The sequence below is a fragment of the Onychomys torridus genome, chromosome 4 (genome assembly GCF_903995425.1).
Source record: "Onychomys torridus chromosome 4, mOncTor1.1, whole genome shotgun sequence".
NCBI classification, from domain to species: Eukaryota; Metazoa; Chordata; class Mammalia; order Rodentia; family Cricetidae; genus Onychomys; species Onychomys torridus.
Window position 1 is genome coordinate 57,519,275 of NC_050446.1, and position 20,405 is coordinate 57,539,679.

Below are 20,405 nucleotides of genomic sequence, written 5' to 3' on the forward strand. Positions count from 1 at the left end.
GAAGGAATGGGGTTGGGGGGTTGGGGGCATGACATCCAGGACCAGGGCTGAAGAGATGTTTCAGCAGTTCAGAGTATCTGCTACTCTTGAAAAGAACTAGGTTTGGTTCCCAACACCCACATGGCAGTTCTCAACTCTACAAGTATCCTTAACTATAGTCCTAGAGAATCTAACACCTTCTTCTGGCTTCCTTGGACACCAGCATATACATATTACACAGACATACATGAGGCAAAAATTCATTCACATAAAATAAAAATAAATCTTTAAAAGAAAGAGAAGCCTAACAGGATAAAGATAATTTGGAGTATCACTAGACTTACACTGTGCATAAACTCATGGAATATATACATTAACTGGTTTAAAACGTTGATGTATTTAAGTGGTTCTCTGAAGTGACGACTAATACAGTAGGACATAATACAAAGTCTGTGATTTACAATCTCAGTAAAACAAAAGCAGAGAAGCAACTTGACGCTGTTTATCTATTATGATTAATAGGACAGAAGTCCGAACCCTGTTGCTCAGGAGTAACAAAGGAAGGAGTAAGTATGGCAGTGGTGTCTAGAGAGGCACAAGGCTCATCTGTGAAGACAGAGACATCCTACACTCTCATCTAGGTGATGGCTGCTCACGAGTGTGCACACACAAGGTCACTGAGCTATATCCCTAAGACTTCATTGCTCTGAATGGAAATACAAATAAATTAGTCAGGGTGCAAAGAACAAACTACTTTATTTTCTCCACAATAATAATGATGCCGGAGAACCTGTATTCAATTTGCATCCCCGGGGTAATTCAAATACCCACTAAGATACAAGATGGGCTCAAATTATTAGTGCTAGACACATAGTTATATAACCAATAAAAGGTCAACTTCATGAAATACTGAATTAGACATGAAATATATACAAATTTCACTTTTTTCCTTGAAGTTGCCATATCCAACATATTCAGCTAAGTACAAGGAATTTAAGGGTATTTTATCTGCTCTTTATTTCAAAAGATTATATGACTACTCTCATGTGTGAATTCAACAAGGCTACAGGTCCTCAAGAGAAATGTAGTTATTAAAGACAGTAACAAAGGGAACATCCACAATCATTTCAGAGAAGTATTTGCTTTGCAAAGAATGATTAATGTAAGTCACTTGGGTGCACTTTGTTGTCAAGAACACGATTCCTACGTGCTGTGATTAGGCTTCTGTAATTGTCACTATAATTTAATGACTTTGATTGCTTCAAACTCTTATAAACACACTCTGTTATTTGCTTGGGGGAAGGGATGAGACAAGGTTTCTTAGTATAGCCCTATACTCATGCTATGGACCAAGCAAGCCTCAAAGTCAGAGTGTTGCCTGCCTCTGTTACCCAAGTGCTGGAATTAAAGTGTGAAACTCCATGCTGGGAAATATACCCCATATTTTGCTTTCAGTAATAATTATGCATAAAATCATGTATGAATTAAAAAGAGAACACATTTATCTAGAACACAAATTTTAAAAGGGTAAGAAACCCTGAAGATTTTTAATTAGTAAAATTACCTTTAAGAGTATTATTTCACCCGGGAAGTGGTGGCGCACACCTTTAATCCCAGCACTCGGGAGGCAGAGCCAGGCAGATCTTTGTGAGTTCGAGGCCAGCCTGGTCTACAGAGCAAGATCCAGGAAAGGCACAAAGCTACACAGAGAAACCCTGTCTTGAAAAACAAAAAACAAAAAACAAAACAAGACAAAACAAAAAAGAATATCATTTCTACCATTGTGAGGATGTTGTTAAAAGCAACCTGCTGGGATCAAAGTGAGTCTAGGCCACACTTTCCCATAGGACATGACCAACTCTCTAACCCCAAAATGTGTTACTAAAGACATTGCATTTACCACCTTCTCCCCCTCAAAATGAATAAACTGAAAACATCATACCCCCGAATGTTTACAAATAAATCTTCGGCAGCTTTGTGAATGTGGAAAACTTCATCCCGGAAGAGAGAGAGGCAAGAGCTACTTTGAAGAGCTAGCTTCCAAAGGTTCAATGCTGTGGCCTCCGTATTCAGCATCCCATGGCACAGGATAAAGCCAACTTCAAACACAAAGGAAAACAAGTACAAGTTAGAAGTACTGCAGACAAGTTCCTTTGGTTACAGTGTAACTTTCTACAGTTGAGGAAACAACCTCCATCACTGAATCAAGGCTCCTAAGAGATTCATAATATAATGCATACATATGTATACATATATGTGTATGTATATGAACAATGTTCTTAATTAGATTTTCTATATTCTGCAGGGTAAGTTCTTTGAAGATGCACTAACAAGAGGGAAAAATATCTTTTAGGAGGTATGAGTGAAATTTTTTTAAAAAATCAAACATTAAAAACATTTTAAGCAAAAGATCAGAATCAACACAATTATTACAGCTGTTAAAGTAACTGAAACATAAGAGCAGTCAACATTTGTGGTCACCAAACGGAATGCTAGAGAGAGCAGTGCTTGTCTCAGGGGTCTCCCCCTTCCTCATCTTCGCGCACACACACAGCATGTGACTATTCTGTCGAGTAGACAAGACAGCATCGTTCTCTTACAGCTAAAGGAGTGAGAGTCCAGCAATTCTAACAGAGGCAGGCTGGACATGATGGGACACGGCTTTAACCTAGCGCACTCAGAGGCAGGCAAGCAGTGAGTTCAAGTCCAGCCTGGTCTGCACAATGAGCCCCAAACTAGCCAGGTCTAGGCCAGGAGACTGTTTCAAGAAAAAGAAAAAAAAAAAAAAAAAGTCCAAATATTAACTCTTGAAGTCCAACATTCTTTCCTGCATGTATTAAGCTGCTCTCTTTATATGAATTCTAAATACCTTTTACTTTTGGTTGCCTAATATGGAACCCTACACAAATGTCTAATGCTATGTGTTTGCAAATGCCCCTCTCCAGCCTTCTATACAAAGCATGAAGCCTCACTGTTCATTCAACATTTACTTGCTACATACGTAGTTTCAACTTTTGTTGAAATTTTCTTCCTTCTCAATAGTCACTCCTATTTTTTTAAAATGGAATTCTAAAGCGCTGGCTACTTTGTGTAATTTTAAACAAGTGGCATGTAAGACATGGGAACCTCAAGTGAGAAAATGTCTCTATAAAATGGAGCTATAAGCAAGCCTATAGGTTATTTTCTTAATTAGTGGCTGATGTGAAGGCTGCAGCCCTAGTGGTCCTGGGGTGTATAAGAAAACAGGCTGAGCAAGCCACAGGAACAAGCCAATAAGCAGCACCCCTCCATGGCCTCTGCATCAGCTCCTACCTCCAGGTTCCAGCCTTGAGTTCCTGCCAAGAATACCCTCTGTGATCAGGACACGTAAGCTGAAATAAACCTCCTCGAGTTGTTTTTAGTCGTGGTGTTTTATCACAGCAACAGAAATCCTAACCAGACAGCTGTATGGTTACCATACAACCAACCTTATAATTCAACCCAATTCTTCAATTACAGCCAAACACATAAAGTAAAAACTAAGAATCATTATATAATCAAGCAAAAGCAATACTTCAAACGCCTTATCTTTCTTTAAAATCAAGTTAATAGACAAGGCATAGAAATGTAAACTATCTTCCAAGGAAAAAACACTACTATCACAAATCTGAAAAGTAACAAAATTAACTAAAATGTCTAACCATAGGTAGTATGTGCTAGTAAATTTCTCTTTCATATTTAAGTTAATGTTACTGGAAGTACCATTCTTTTTTTCCCCAGAGACAGGGTTTCTCTGTGTTGTTTTGGTGCTTTTCCTGGATCTCTCTCTGTAGACCAGGCTGGCCTTGAACTCACAGAGATCCGCCTGGCTCTGCCTCCCGAGTGCTGGGATTAAAGGCGTGTGCCACCACCGCCTGGCGGAAGTACCATTCTATAATGAGATTTTGTACATAGGTTGAATACTTCAAAATGTGTAGTAATTTTAAAGTTCAAACATAATAATATCTAATTGCTAGGTTATGCCAAATATAACAAAACTATAGGCTTTTATGTCTAATACTTGTTTTTGTTAAAAAATTCATTCATTGTTTTACTGAACTATTAAAGAAAAATGGTCCTTCACTTTAGTTGGAGAAATACTATAATAAAAAGTTGACAGTTAAAACATCAAGAAAAAGTGGGAAGAAGGAACGAGACTATACACTACACTAACTCTTTATCATGTCTGTTTTTCCAGTTTGTGAGCTGCCTAAGTAAGACCAGACACTAGTAAGTTTACCTCTCGTGAATTTTATCCAACAGCCAAACAATAAGTGATTTATTACCTGCAAATTAAAACCAAAACCCTTAACTAAAAAGATGTGACACTAAAAAAAAAAAAACTTCCTAAAGCAAAAGTTCAACACTGAAAATGATACTGGCGACAATGTAGCTCCTGAGCATTAGCATTAGCTCGCCCCTGGTCTCTGTCACTCGGGCTCTGTGATCTAACTTTAGATTCTCATTTATACGACTACCTACATCTGATGGGATCAGCATGAGGTAAAGCACAGAGGTGTTCACTACAGAATGAAGGCATGTTACCAGGATTTCCTTGTTAAAGCTTAAACCTAAGAGATAATTCTGTAACTAACCCATTTTACTTACAGATAATCCATTTCTCCATTGCATCCAACGAGAGATATTCACAAGGCATCTTAAAAAGAGAACAGACATACCTGTGCTTAACATAAATTCTTTAAACAGTTTCCTACTTAGTCTCTTTCCACCTTTCTTCCTCCTAATTCTCTCTGTCCAATTCTTGGTTCAAATACCACAAGAAATTGGAGACACTGGGCAAAAATGAACAATAATGTAAACTTGCAGCCAGCAGAGGACAATGAGAGCTACAGTCTCACATCTGCACGCCCTCAGCCGTCTCTGAACTATACTACAGTCTCACATCTGCACGCCCTCAGCCATCTCTGAACTATACTACAGTCTCACATCTGCACGCCCTCAGCCATCTCTGAACTATACTACAGTCTCACATCTGCACGCCCTCAGCCGTCTCTGAACTATACTACAGTCTCACATCTGCACGCCCTCAGCCGTCTCTGAACTATACTACAGTCTCACATCTGCACGCCCTCAGCCGTCTCTGAACTATACTACAGTCTCACATCTGCACGCCCTCAGCCGTCTCTGAACTATACTACAGTCTCACATCTGCACGCCCTCAGCCGTCTCTGAACTATACTACAGTCTCACATCTGCACGCCCTCAGCCGTCTCTGAACTATACTACAGTCTCACATCTGCACGCCCTCAGCCATCTCTGAACTATACTACAGTCTCACATCTGCACGCCCTCAGCCATCTCTGAACTATACTACAGTCTCACATCTGCACGCCCTCAGCCATCTCTGAACTATACTACAGTCTCACATCTGCACGCCCTCAGCCATCTCTGAACTATACTACAGTCTCACATCTGCACGCCCTCAGCCATCTCTGAACTATACTGTTACCCAAACTGTCTTCTGGCAAATGATAAATTTCCAATTCTCAAGCTCACTTTAAGAGTTTGTATTTTTCCAAATGATTTATTTTAGTCAAGTGAAAAGAGATTCTCCTCCTAAGTGAACCAATGGTTTCTGTGCATTCTCTGAAATAGTAATATCCATGTTCATATACCAACAGGTAGTTGAAAAGAAACATAGCAGACTATAATAATGATTTTCTCTTAATTGGTAAGATATGACATGTGTTTGCTTTTTTCTTTATTCTTGTCTACATCTTCAAATTTTTATACAATGGTAGAAACAATGTTTTTAAATTACATTGATCTGTGTGAGCACGCCTGCCCCTCTTGGCTCTCTCATTCCACCATGCCCTGGGTCCAGGGAATCAAACTCTGGCTTGGCAGCAAGTGCTTCTATTCACTGAGCCATTTCACCAGGCCCAAATCAAACGGTCATTTATGTTCACTTCAATTTCTGAGATCTAAGAAAATTTTTTAAGACCCTGTGTGAATTTTATACTCATTTTACAAAAAACCTGACAGACTAATTAAAATTACAATGACATGTTTAAATGAGAAGTGAATATGCATTTAGAGGGTAAAATGGACCGTACAGTGTCAGACTGGGCAGGGTTGAGCATTGTACTAGGTGCACTGATGAGACTCAACAACTGGGCGTTTCTCCACTGCTCTGCCGAAAGGTTCCGTCTAGGATACACCATCTGAAGAGAAATCAGCGCGTCTGAAAGAGACTGATAAAACAGGAAAGAAGCTGAAGAACAGTGTGCTTCTCTTCCATTTAGATTTCTGTTTCAAGGGCTATACTTCTCTAACTGATTCCAACCACGCTCCCTATAATGGGTTTCAAGTCTCTTCTCAATTTGTTTCGTTGTTTTAAATTCTATAAAGTTATAGTCTATATTCCTGGGTAACAACTTTACTCAGGAAACCACTATTACTTTCTTCAAAACAAACAAACAAAAAGCCACAGTATTTATTTTACTAGATGGGTGTTTGACTGCATATATGTGTGTGCCCCATGTATGTACCTAATCCTTGTAGAGTTCAGATCTACAAGAAGAGTACAGGGATCAATCACCTGGGGCTGGAGTTACATACAGGTTTTTAGCTGCCATATGAATGCTGGATTAAACCTGGGTCCTTAAGAACCCAAGTCCTCCAGAAGAGCATCCAGTGCTCTTAACCACTAAGCCATTTCTCCAACTCTACAAGTTACTTACTAAAAGGTTAAAATGTGTGGCAACCTTGGGAATCTAATTTATTTATCTATCAAACAGTAGCACTGAACTCTCATGCTTTTTAAGTTTAAGTTAGGATTCTTGCTAAAGTAAAAGGACTCCGTGATCACATTCCTAAGTCGATCCTTCCTTCTTTTTTCTGGCAGCTTTCTATGTGCAGGAATTCATCTGTGTAAATACAGACACATGCCTGCAGAAGGTAGAGGACAACTCTGGGAGATCAGTCTTCCCCTTTCACCTTATTTGAAACAGGGTTTCTTTGTAGCTCAGTGCTGTATACATCAGACTAGGTGATCCTTGAGGGACTCTCCTATCTGTTTGCCATCTTCTGTAGAAGCATTAGACTACAGATGTCCTTGCTATTACATCTGGCTTTTACATGGGTTCTAGAGATTGAACTCATGTCCTCATACTTGCATGGAAAGTTTTCTTAACCACTAAGGTATTTCCTTAGCCCACAGGAAAGACTTTTCATTTGTTTGTTTTTTGAAACAGGGTTTCACGTACATCAAGCTGGCTTCAAACTCACTATGTAGCTGAGGATGACTTTGAACTTCTAATCTTGCCTCCACTTCCTGAGGGCTAGGATAACAGGTACGCACATACAATTACGCTAGATTAACTGGGAAGCTGGGGACTGAACTCATAGCTCCATTCATGCTAGGTAGGCACTCTAACAAGTGAACTACAACCCCAGCCCTATGAGTAAGTATTAAGATATCTTAGGAGTATTTTGTTTCTCCAAAGAATGCCTTAGAAAACTCATATGCTGTACTCTTATTTTTAAAATAAATATTTATTTTACAAATGTGTTTTGCCTGCATGTGTATAATATATACAGCACAAACATGGCCTGCATTTACCACATGCATGCCTGGTGCCTACAGAGGCCAGAAGAGGTCATCTGATCTCCTTGAACTGGACTTAAAGAGATTCCGAGCCATCGTGTGTGCTGGGAACCACCAGGAGTCAACCGTTTCCTCTGAGATTAGAAGACTGAATCCTGCAAAGAAGCTCCTTAAGAAGAAAGGTAAACAACCCAAAATAGCTTCCAGAAGTCCCTGAAACTGACCAGATTCACTAGGTCCCTCCCTGCCAGACAAAGAGAAGCCTAACTACAAAGAAGACCTTCAGATAAACAAAGCTGCAAAGAAAGGTTCTGAGACCAGACCAGCCGCCTAGAAAAAGCGGAAGCCAGCAGAGCTGCCTGGAAGAGGTTTAGACCAACTGAAGTACCTGGAAAGGGCACTCTCCAACCTGCTGAGCAACCTTCAGGTTGTGCTGTGTTCTCCATGTTCCCAGCTTTGTGAGCTGTCATTCTGCTGGGGTTGGCTTTAATGATGCAGTTATCTTGGAGTCATTTCTGCTCCTATACGGAGCCCTCCCTGTATTCCTATAAATCACCCCAACAGACTCATTGATCCACCAAGTGGACTTGGTGGTTATCTGTAGTGCCTATGGCCGAGGCCCCTACCTGGGATGAGGAGACTTGGAGAGGTCTGTCACCCAACAGCAGGCCCACTAGAAGAAGAGCAAGAGCTCCTAACCCTAGCTACCTCTCCACCCCAGACTCCTAATGAATTTCCCGACAAAAGTATTTCATTACTCATCATGTTTCTTGACCTTTAAGGTTTTTTTCATGTGTATGTGTGTCTAGTGTGTACACACATGCTATGTGAGGTACATATAATCTAGAGAGGATGCTGGATCCCCTAGAGCTGGAGTTACAGTCTCTTGTAATAAGCTACCTGATGTAAGTGCTGGGAACTGAACTCTGGTCCTCTACAAGAGCAGCAATGTGGTCTTCTCTACTGAGCCATCTCGCCAGTCCATTTCATGCTTTTTGATTGTTAATTTTTGTTCTGCTTTTCTCTGAGACAGGGTCTCACTGTGTAGCCTTGGCTGACCTGGAACTCACTATGTACAACACCAGGTCAGCCTCAAACTCAGAGATCTCTTGTTTTTGCATCCCGAGTGCTGGGATTAAAGGTGTGCACCACCATGACAAGCTGTTTCCTACTTTGTGTTGTGACTGTCCCTGCTATCCAGCTTTTCTTCCTAAAACTCCTGTTTAAGGTATTCTTTAATCTAGTTGAACTGTCAGCTGAAAGAGAATCCAGGTCTCCATTAAAATGTTGTATGCTTGACCTCTGCAAGAAGAAACCAGAAATCTCTAACTTAGGTTCTAACACAAGATTCTGATGTAGCTAACTGTTTTAAATTATGTAGTTAATTAAAAAAATATATACGGCAGATGCACGATAAACATGCTATTAATTGCAAAACTAGGAAGTATCATGGAATATAAGAAAAATCAACAATACAAAATAACTAATCCAATTCAAAGAATAATTTCCCTAGGTAATTAATAATAATCTACTAAATGCTAAAGATTGCTCACTGTAACCATCACATTGTAGTTCCTCAAACAGGCAATACTTTCCTGACACATTTTTTTAAATCCTAACAGAACTTTCAAAGACTAAAGAACTTTCAAGAAGGAGCCTGACTTAAAGGAGAGGAGGGAAAAAGTGTGCAGTAGTCAAATAAAAACAAGCCTACACTTGATTACAGAGAAGTCAGAACAGACCCACAGAGAAAAGAAAGGAGTAGGAAGTTAATAGTAGTACGAAAAAAGTATTAACAAAATCAGCCGTAAAGCAGACTCAACATGTTAAGTGTTTTAATGAATTTTGACATGACTAGCCACAAGTGGCTAAATATCCATTAACTAGACACTGGTAACGGAACTGATACAGAGTTTTTAAGTTTTGGAATATATGCATATCCAATTTCAAATACAAAAATATATTTATACATTTACACAGAGCTTGAAAGCTGCTTTGTATTAACAGTTTTAGTGGACCTGTATTCTTACAGAAACCCAAGCATAAGGTCAGAAGAACTTCCCACATGTGATATCATGTCAGTGCTCAAAAGGAAAATGCTTTAGACTTTGAATATTTTAAATTTGGGGTTTTCAGATTAGAAATGTTCAACCTACATAATACAGCTATGCAAAGAAATTAAATTGGAAAAGTGTCTTCAAATTTTCATGAGAAAGCATTGAAAAAATTGTTGATAAGAACTGAATGTCAAGAAAAATTATGGGGGGAGGGGCAAAAAAAGAAAAAATTACACCATCATATAAACATGGTATTATCCAAAAGTTCAGTTAATTAACAGAGAGAACAGTAAACCAAGACTCAAATACTCTGAGCCTTTGTCCTGGTTTTGGCAGGCTGCCAAGGGGCTTTCATTTCATTGGTCATCTTCCCCAATCTTCAATCTCTACCTATAAATGATGAAGTTGGATGAGATACCTGAAGTTTTCTGGAAGCTTGTAGGTCTATGACAGACCCTGCTGCAGGACAGTTACCATGACAAGATTTCTTCCCATCAAATTTATATCATTAAAAAGTAACTTGTGTCAAATGTGTTGCTCTGATTGGTTAAAATAAATAAAGTGCTGATTGGTCAGTAGCCAGGCAGGAAGGAGAGGGTAGGCAGGACAAAGAAGAGGAAAAGATTGGGAACAGGAAGGCTGGGAGGAGACACTGCCAGCTGCTGCCATGAGAAGCAGCATGTAAAGACACCAGTAAGCCACAAGCCATGTGGCAAAGTATAGACTAACAGAAATGGGTTAATTTAAGATAGAAGAAGTAGATAACAAGAAGCCTGCCACGGCCATACAGTTTGTAAGCAATGTAAGTCTCTGTGTGCTTTCTTGGTTGGGTCTGAGCGACTGTGGGACTGGTGGATAAGAGGAATTTGGCCCACAGTCAGGAAAACTCTTAACTACAGGACATTACATATATTTCCATAAAGTCCCTGTCATCTTTTTCTCATCAATAGACTAAGAGACCATAATACAGCTAAAATTGATTCAATACTATAACTTAGAATGAAATAGTATGAATATTAATATTAACATGAAATCTTAGGATGGAATATTATATAGCTAAACTTTTTTAAATGTTTTTGAGATTTATTGCATGTATAAGGGTTTTGAAATCTTTATTTTTGTATTACATGTGTGCAGTGCCTGCAAAGGCTATTTCCCCTGGATCTGGAGTTACAGGTGGTTGTTAGTTGCCATGTGGGTGCTGGGAATCAAACCTGAGTCCCTTGGAAGAGCAGCCAGTGCTCTTAACTGCAGAGTCATCTCTAGCCTCAAATCTAAATTCCTTTTTTTTTTTTAAGTTTTTCCTTACTTTATTAAACTATACTAATATTCTTTCAAGGATAAGCATACAGCTAAGGAGGCTATAGTAAGGAAATCTTATTTTTATGAGAGAGAAGTCACAAGATAATTCCAGGTGCTGTCTTCGGTGATGCTTCTTATTTTGGGAAGCTAGGAAATAGCCCCCATAGCTACCACAAGTGCAGCAAATCGCCTTTGGACCCCTTTATTAACATGCTCATGAAGGTGACACTGTTTGGAAAGCAGCTCATGGATCCCTGAGCCCTCGAGCAGCAAGCTTCTTCTGAACTGTTTTCCACTGCCTGTAATCTGCAAGTACCAATGTACTATGACCACAACCATGTTCATGTCCACTTAGGACATTCAGTGTTCAACCTTCCAGCCAAACAAACCTAAATTCTTAATGCAATATTATGTATCCAAACTTTTTCTGATGAAGTGATTGCTTCAATTATTATAACAACCATATGAGATGACTAATATTTTAATACTATTTTTAGCCAAAAAGAAAAGTGAGAAACAAGGAAGTTGGTTAAGTGACATAAAATAGTTCAGAGTATACTGGCAGACCTGAGAATACTACACTGCACCCTTACTACCTCTAAATGCTACACTCAATTTAATAACCGTATGAATCAATACATTCCCGAGTCTTTACGATTGTGAATCTGAATCAGCTTTCTAACTCACAGATAAATGAAAAGTTATTCATAAGCCATTATAATCTTTACCTCCAAACTAAGTTAGATCTTTAATTCCCCAAGCCTAAGCAATCCCTCACACACAGCTCTTACCTTGCTATGGGGCACAAATTCTTCCATCATCTTTTTTAAAGGGTTTTCATAGTCCACAATCATCTGACCAAGGCGTGGGTATTCTCGGTCACTTAAAATAACACACATCAAATCCAGGTGAGTTACAAGCCACCAATTAAGAACTTTGGAAGCATGTGTTTTGTCTGCCTACCTTGCTCCGTGGGTCATTTCATGTGCATAGTTGTATAGTCCAATGATTGCCTTCCTTTCTTCAATGCGGGACAGCAGTATCATTAAAGTTGTATAGGTTACAGTCAAATCTAAGTAGTTCTTTGTTAAATCAAAGTTCACAGTCTTTAAAAAAAAAGAACAAGTTTAAACTTCTGTAACTCTGAAACATACAAAAACCTACATACTTTTCCTATGGCTCTGTTTATTCCCATTTCTGGATTTCTAATTTCTTTCTCTAAACATGTAAAATTTGGGAGTTATAAGTAACAATTTTTTTTTTGTTTGTGACATAATTTTATGGAAGAAAGAAAAAGGACTGTGGCTACTGTGTTAAAGCTGTAATGAATGAAAATGGCAAAACTGCAAGAGAGAGAGAGGGGAGAGAACAGACACTGGCACCAATCTCACCAAAGCAAGAAGGAGTTCTTAATTTTTCATGTCTTTACCTTTAAGTTAATGGGCACATTTCTCACCTCAACCCCCTGTATCTATAAAATGTTATACAAAGGAAAACTCCTATCAAGTATGACTTTATAAGAAAAATATTATTCAGTTTTTATAGTTGGGTATATTAAGATAAAATGCTAAATTTAACAACTATTTTACAAATGAATTAAGACTTATATTCAATAACATACGAAAGTATGACAACAGTTTTACTTTTAAAAAGGGTATTCAGCAAGCCAAATAAACAATGTTATAACTTTACACTCTTATAAAATGTTTCTTTAAAGAAAAGTAATTGGTTCCCTGAGGTCTTTGGAAACAAGAGAAAATTAGGAAATTTTCCCAAAAATGATACTCACAATATCAAAGAAGACTTGGCAAACATCAATAGTATTCAGCAAGTCACAGACATGGTCCTGAAAAGGAAAGCTTAATTAAACTTTTATCAGTATGACTTCTGGAGGGAAGTGCTGAGGACTACAGCCAGAGTTTCTGCAGCTTAGCAAGTATTCCTTCTACTGCTGAGCCACATCTTCAGGCCCAAATAAATAACTTTAAATTCAGAAAACACAAATGTGTAAAGTATACTTTAGACTTTAGTTTTGGAAGAATTCTTTTTTCTTACATAAGTGACAAAGCAGTTTATACAATTAATAAATACGAAATCAATTTCTGTAATCTTAAAGTTCACATATTAAAATACACACCTTAAATTCCATAACATCTACAAATGTAAAGTAATATAACGCCAGATTTTTCAGAATCTCTGATTTCTCTTTCTGTAGCTGTGCAAGCTGTTGCTGTGAAAACACAAGCAGAGTTTATTTTCAGAGAGAATAGAAGCATCAAATTCCACTGTACACTATCTTTTTATGGTTGCTATATGGAAGCACAAGCTTTTAGACTTCTAAATGATTAGGTTTTTTCAAACCTAATCACTTGAGAGAGCAGCTGCCAATGTGATCAGCAGCTGACAGTGAGAGGCCACAAACAGATCAAGGCGGGTTAGCACCAAACTGCACTACTACAGAAAACTGGTAAATGTTAGGAGAAGATACATCAGATGAACTCTTGAAAAAATTAAAAACAAATCATGATTATGTTCACTAGAAGTGGCAGAAAAAAGGATGAAAAACATTACAGCTTACACTACAAAAAACAATATGCTAGATAAAGTTGGAACTTACCAAAAAGAACATCCAGGCAAAGCCACGTTACGCATGCAAAATAAAATGTAGATACAAACATAAAATACAGTAACGGTTCCCTGATCAGACCCACAGAACACAATAATATTTTAAACAAAAGCAAAAATCACAAGAACAAAAAAGAAATGAAAAAAAAAAAAAAAAGGCAAGACTAGAGTTTAGACATGAAAGAAGGAAACGTGAAAAAAGTATTCCAATCAGCTAAATTACTGAACTTACAAGTACTACCTTTTCCTACTAAATCAACTATCACCATAATTTCTAGAATACTTTTGGGTGCCTTATGTAACAGGGTGTCCAGGATTCCAGGGCACCATCAAGCCTGGATATTTTGTGTGTTGTCTAATGATTATCAGTTAGGGCCTCATTAGAAAGGTGGAATCCCTGGTCCACCTCAGGCCTGCTGAGTAAGAATCTGACTTTTAAACAACATAGCTCGGGTGATCTAAATACACATGAAAGGTCTGAGAAGCACGCAGGATGTCAGAAAACTACAAGAAAGCAGTTAAAAATAACATGATGCTAAAAGTCCATACAATTTTAAGGTTTTCATAAGGTTATGTATACTTACATGGAAACATTGGGAGAAATGCCTACACATAACTATATTGAGCCATTATGATGAGTCAGAAAGTTTACAAAAGTGAGTCTAACATCAGGAAAAGATTCTTCTGGACAAAACTGATTGAAAACAGCAAGCCGTGTAGCAAATTACCCTAGATACCTCCATGTACTGACATCTAAAGAAGGGATTATGCCTGGGAAACATGAGTAACTGAACTCATTTCTCCCCATAAATCGACAGTTGTGCACCTGCAGTGATGTATAACTTCTATGAGCAGTTTCCTCTATGGGAATAGTTACTAAACACTTCTTGACTGATGTAATTCTTTTTCTGGTTTTTCAGTTCTATAAATTTGAGTTCCAATGTACAACGGAGAAAAGCAGGCTCAAAAACACAAGGTATGAAAAAGCCAGGTGTGGCAGTGTACACCTTTAACACCAGCACTCAGAGGCAGAGGCAGGGGGGATCTCTGAGTTTCAGGCCAGCCTGGGCTACAGAGTGAGTTCCAAGACAGTGATGGCTGTGTAGAGAAAGAAACCCTGTCTAAAAAAGCAAAACACAAACAAGAAGATTATGAAAAGCATATGGTTGCTATGGGACTTCTTCATCCCAATTTATATATTACCAGTGCCTTCTTTTCCACCTCAATATCCTAATTTGCAGATAATGACACATCATACTCTTACAAACCTTAATAATCTTTTACACAAACCTTCATTTCATGTATTAAGAAGGTAATTTTTGTAAAATTATATTACTAATTTTCATAAAATTACATGTACTACCTACAAAATCCCAAACAAATTTAGTAAAGTTGAATATCTACTTAATAACAGTCAAGATCAGAAATCTCACTTTCTTCTCAAAAGTGTTCTAGTCTCACTTCCATTTCCCTGATCAATAATAACAGAACCCCTTTAGTCTAATTTCTTCTTTAATTTTCCAAAGCATGTATTACTAGACTCTGTATCAGCTACAGTGATTACACAGGAAGTTCTGAGTGAGTGAATTCTTAATGCTCTCTACAATCTGGCCCCTTTACTTTCCAGACTCAATCTTCCCTACATCCACAGACGATACAGTAAACAAATTTTGCTATTTTCTAAGCATAGTTCATGATTTCTAACTGTCTCCCTACAGAGATATCAAAATCTCACCATTGATATCCAAATCCCACTACCCTAAAGCACTCATCTTAAATGCTAAGCCCATTTTCCAGACACCATCCCTGACTGAACATTCCCCCCTCCTGAGGCATCACTGCTTTCCAGCTCGCCACTGTCATCATCATCACAGACAGCATTCAAGACTCCAAGTCTTAGTTTCCAGTACTTAAACCGCACTACATATATGTGTGTGTGTGTGTGTGTGTGTGTATGTGTGTATACATATACATACACATATATATACATATATATGTATATATATGTGTATATATGTATATATATATATATATATATATATATATATGTATGTATCCAATCCAAATGTATTAAATAAAGGATCATAATGCAGACTGCCAGATGACATATTTGCGAAGAAATGATTTAGAAAGTCCATCTCCAAAGGTGGGCGGTGGTAGCACCAGTCTTTAATCCCAGCCTTGGTTGGGGGGTGGAGGAAGAGGCAGGCAGATCTCTGTAAGTTCAAGGCCAGCCTGGTCTACAGAGTAAGTTCCAGTACAGGCTCCAAAGCTACACAGAGAACCCTTGTCTCAAAAACCAAACAAAACAAAACAAAAAACCAAGTCCATCTCCAATTGTGCAAACAGAAAAGGATACATGACTTAACAGCTCAAAGTCTAACACCTTCATGACCACTTGGAAACTAATTCATACACTTACCCAAGGCGATTGTATAAACTGGCACATGACAACAATAAATAGTGGCTAACACCTAGAAACTATGTATTAAATGTTAGGAGAATAATAAAGAGGCCCCAGACCACTAATCCAAATAAGCAAAATCAAACACTTGTATAATTAATCCTAACACTACTCATAGTATGCAGAATAAACAAGTATTTGCTCAGTGTGCACTAGGTGTCCAGCATTATTCCTAGTATTTTATAAGCATCACACGATTTGTACCCAATAGTCACTATTATTTTCCCTATTTTAGTGAGAATAAACCTCATAAAACTGTGCATGACAGATGTCAAATAATTCAGTTCTCAGGGATCAACTACAAGGGAAAAAATGGAAAAAAAACTACATTTTGGTTTTCAAAGTGAATGATACACCTAAAACCATTAATGCCAGGTCCAAGGTTGGAGATGATTTAAAATATACATGGGCAATAATTACTGATGTTGTTATATAGCAGAACATTACAGAGGTTCCATTTGAAAATCATGTATTCAACAATTTAATAGCATATTCATGTGATACATGAAAATATTTTAGCAAAACATTTGTATAATGCTTTCATCATGTTTTATGGCTCGGTGCCACTGTTCTTTTTTTTTGCCAGAACTGAGGACCGAACCCAGGGCTTTGCTTCTACCACTGAGCTAAACCCCCAACCCCGCCATTGTTCTTAATATTAGAATAAGATAAGTAAAATCTGAAATAGAGCACACATCAGTCATGGAAATTGCACATCTTTACACTGATATCTTACTGATTAATCTCAGTTCAATCAAGAAAGCATTTTTTAAGACAGACAAAATTAAATGTGATTTGAAATTTAGCATTTGCTACTTTTCATTATTTTCTAAGAAAGACATTAGTAAATTACTGAAGGAACCAACACTTGGCAAGGCTAACTAATCTTTAACACAGGGAACATGGCTAAAGGTTTTAATTAAGTATAGTTATCATCTTCTTTCTTGATGAAGTTGCTGTGTATAATTATTTTTTCTTGATCTAGATCATTGCTCTCAAAGTGGGGGTGGGGGGGGAAGGTTGGGTTCTACAGTGACACACATCTATAATTCTAGCAATTAGGAAGCTAAAGCAGGATTGAGAATTTCAGCCTAGCTTCATCTAGTCTCAAAACTATGCAAAAAAAAAAAAAAAAAAAAAAAAACCAGAAAAACAAGTCTAGTTTCAGAAAACTGTTCAGTGTCTTAGTGGGAGTCCACCATCAGATACATTTCAACAAGAAAATACTGAGATACCTTTTTCCACTGTCATAGCGCTCACTCCACTGGGCTACTACAGTGGTTCCTAACTGGTCTTTGGACTTGTGTCCTCACACATCTTCACATAGCATCAGCATAGTGTACATCTCAAGGTACACACACCGCTTTACCATGAAAGAAACAATTCTAATGAAAATCATGTAATATGTTAACACAATGGAAGTACGGTGTGAGAACTCTGTGTTTTTAAAAATTTATTTAAGTCTAATGTTATTTCATAATAAAGTTTTAAATTCCAATAATCTCCTGACATGCTTAAAATAAAATATAATCTTACAAGTACCTGATGTTTTTTTCTTTCTCAAAAATCACCCCACTATCCATAGCTGTCACACTGGCCTTGCTGCATGTCAGCAACCTCAGAGCTCTTGCATCTGCTCTTAGTCATGTCTGGGATGTCCTTTGCTCACTTCTCTTCAGTGAAGGCTATACTATTGAGGGCACTTATCTAAAGTAAGTGTCCCTCCTAGTAGTCTCTAATCCAGTAGTTCTCAACCTGTAGTGAGTGACTCCTTTGAGGGGGGTTGGGCAATTGGACCTTTTACAGGGGTCTCATATCAGATATCCTGTGTATAAAATATTTATGATTCATAATAGTAGCAAAATCACAGTTATGAAGTAACAACGAAAATCATGTTCTGGTTGGGGTCACCACAACATGAGGAACTGCTGTGTATATCGCTCTGTGTAGGGTCCCAGTGTTAGGAGGGGTGAGAAGCCCTGCTCTAAACCCTACCTTGCTTCCTATTTCTTTCTCCCTCTTATCACAAGAAGTGCATATTCATTCACTGTCACCTACCGTCTCCATTTGAACTGAATTCTACATCTTCTCAGAGTTTCAGCATCTACAGCCTGAGTACAGAGTACACTATAAACAACAGATGAGTCATCCTCAAATTTCTCAAAGTAAAAACAATAAGGGAAGCCTTAAACTTTTGTGGTTAGTAAATGAACTCAAAACCTGGAATACATTCATCTCCCAGGTGAGTGTATCTTAACATATACAGTGACTGGATCCCCAAAGCTGGGCAAAATATTTGATCATGCCATTCTAGAACAGTAAGTATAAAAGAAAAAAGTAACTAAAAAGAATGGTATATGTATATCAATGAACAAATCTTTTAAAGTTGCCTGAAAATCCAAATTAAAACAAAGATTTTGTTCTCTCTCTTTTTAAGGATCATAGGATCCTACTTAAAATTCATCATATATCTTATCATTGACTTGGACAGATTGGCTGACCAGCAGGTTCTGATAATCTACCTGTCTCTGAGGCCACTTCTTCCTACTCTCAGCACTGGGTTACAGACACACTAACATGTCCAGCCTTTACATATGTGCTTGCTTGAGAACCAAACTTGATCCACTGAACCATCTCCTTGGTTCCCACCCCCCAGGCACTGTATTTTTAAGATTTTTATTTCTCTCCCTATCAATAATCATGTTTCCAAGGAAAAGTACCCTTTAATGTACAATGTGTTTAAAAATACATATATTCTTGGTACAATTACATGTTAGAAAACCCAACTAGCTGGGACATGGAAGCAGAAAGCCCTCCTCTGAATAAACTTCACTGATCATAGAATATCACTTCTTATTTCTCAAGAGTATATTTTTATATAATTTTAGTATATTTATACTAAGCCACCAACGCTATTCAGGTTAGAATATTTCCATCATCCCAAAAAATGTTCCCTGTGCTTACTGGCAATTAATCTAGGGTTGACTTTCAGCCCTGTGCTTCCTGTCTGAACAAACCTCTTTTGTAGACACCTCCTGTAGCAAAGAATCCAACAGTATGCACAGCTTGGTTCATTTGACTCCTTCTCTTAGCATAATGTCCTCAACATTTGTTTGTAACACAAATAGGTGTATATATCAGTAGTGTTTCTCCTTTGAGCCTCCAGAAATTTGGTTTGGAGAGGGGGAGTGTTAATCACATTTTGTTTATTCATTAATTAGTTAGTTGATGGGCATCTGAACTGTTTTTAGTTTGGAATTATGAATAATCAATGCTGCTACAAACATGTCTTCAGAAAGACATTTTTATTTTCTCTAAGAAAATTTGGATTTTCTTTGATAGAACTGCTTTCTTAGTTTTCAGCTGCGTTTCAGACAGCCAAGTGAATGCAATTTGATTGCTAAATAACATCATTCATTGTGAACAAATACTGCAAAGAAAGTATTAGACATTTTGGGAGAAGCTGAGTAAAAGTATGAACAAAGACTATCTAAATGAGCTGTAAAATATTGTAAGGAATGTACATATGCATGTACATATGTAAGACATTCTCATGTTTGTTGCTAAAGTTAAATATACAGTTTAGAAGCCAGTTCCACAACTATTTCTAGGTAGAAATTCAGAAATAATGGGGAAACTATAGTTCTCACATTTGCTTCAAGCCACAGGGACTCACCAACTGGTAATGACAGGAAAGGGGTAAGATCTTGTGTTGTAGTACAAGAAAGACCATAGTAAGAAAGGCCATAGCTTCAAAGAATTGTGAGGACAATGAGCCTGGTGGAATAAATTAAAGATGGGCCTAGAACCGAGGACACCCATAGATTATCTGGGGTACATACTGACAGGACAGAATGAGTTTCCTTAATTGACAAACCAAAAAACAAAACAATAAAATTTATTTTAGGTTATCTTGGCTTATTTTAGTTGTTTTTGAACATCAACTGTCCTTGAAAAGCTTGGGGATATTAGATGGCATTAGAGAGAGAATGTTTATACCTCCACCAAATCTCTGAACTCAGAGGCTCCCTTGACTATTCACCCTACTTTTTTTTAACTGTCACTCATCAGCATATCCTAATTCCTTTCTCACCCATCTTAATTTCAAATGGCCCATCATTACAACTATCTCTAGTCCTTCTCTTCCTCCTTACAATTGCCTGATGAAGCCGACAGGAAGAGAAAGCATACACACGCTGACTTAACTAGCCATAATCTAACTCCATGATCGCCAACAGTGACTGAGCCAGGCACAGCTTCAGTTTCTACTGTCAAGTGGCTCTCCCTCCTTCCTCAGTGGGTAAAGCACTTTCTCAAGTCTCTTCAAATGCCCAACAAGTAGCTTATCCCCCTCTAGCCTGGGCTCTAAACTAGAACGCACAGTTTGTTG

At 37.9% G+C, this 20,405-nt stretch overlaps 1 protein-coding gene across 4 annotated transcripts in view; it reads right to left on the minus strand.

Moving 5' to 3' along the window:
- Nckap1 (NCK associated protein 1) overlaps window positions 1-20,405 on the minus strand; it is an 82,763-nt gene that overhangs the window by 43,903 nt on the left and 18,455 nt on the right. For 2 of the 4 annotated variants that reach the window (XM_036183122.1, XM_036183120.1), the window contains 7 exons: window positions 13,064-13,150; window positions 12,716-12,772; window positions 11,890-12,032; window positions 11,718-11,808; window positions 6,075-6,212; window positions 4,606-4,654; window positions 1,922-2,078 (listed from right to left, as the gene is read on the minus strand). In XM_036183122.1, the coding sequence (XP_036039015.1) occupies window positions 1,922-2,078; window positions 4,606-4,654; window positions 6,075-6,212; window positions 11,718-11,808; window positions 11,890-12,032; window positions 12,716-12,772; window positions 13,064-13,150 (722 nt within the window). Of the gene's footprint in view, window positions 1-1,921; window positions 2,079-4,605; window positions 4,655-6,074; window positions 6,213-11,717; window positions 11,809-11,889; window positions 12,033-12,715; window positions 12,773-13,063; window positions 13,157-20,405 lie in introns of all 4 variants that reach the window. The other 2 variants (XM_036183121.1, XM_036183119.1) reach the window with 1 other exon arrangement.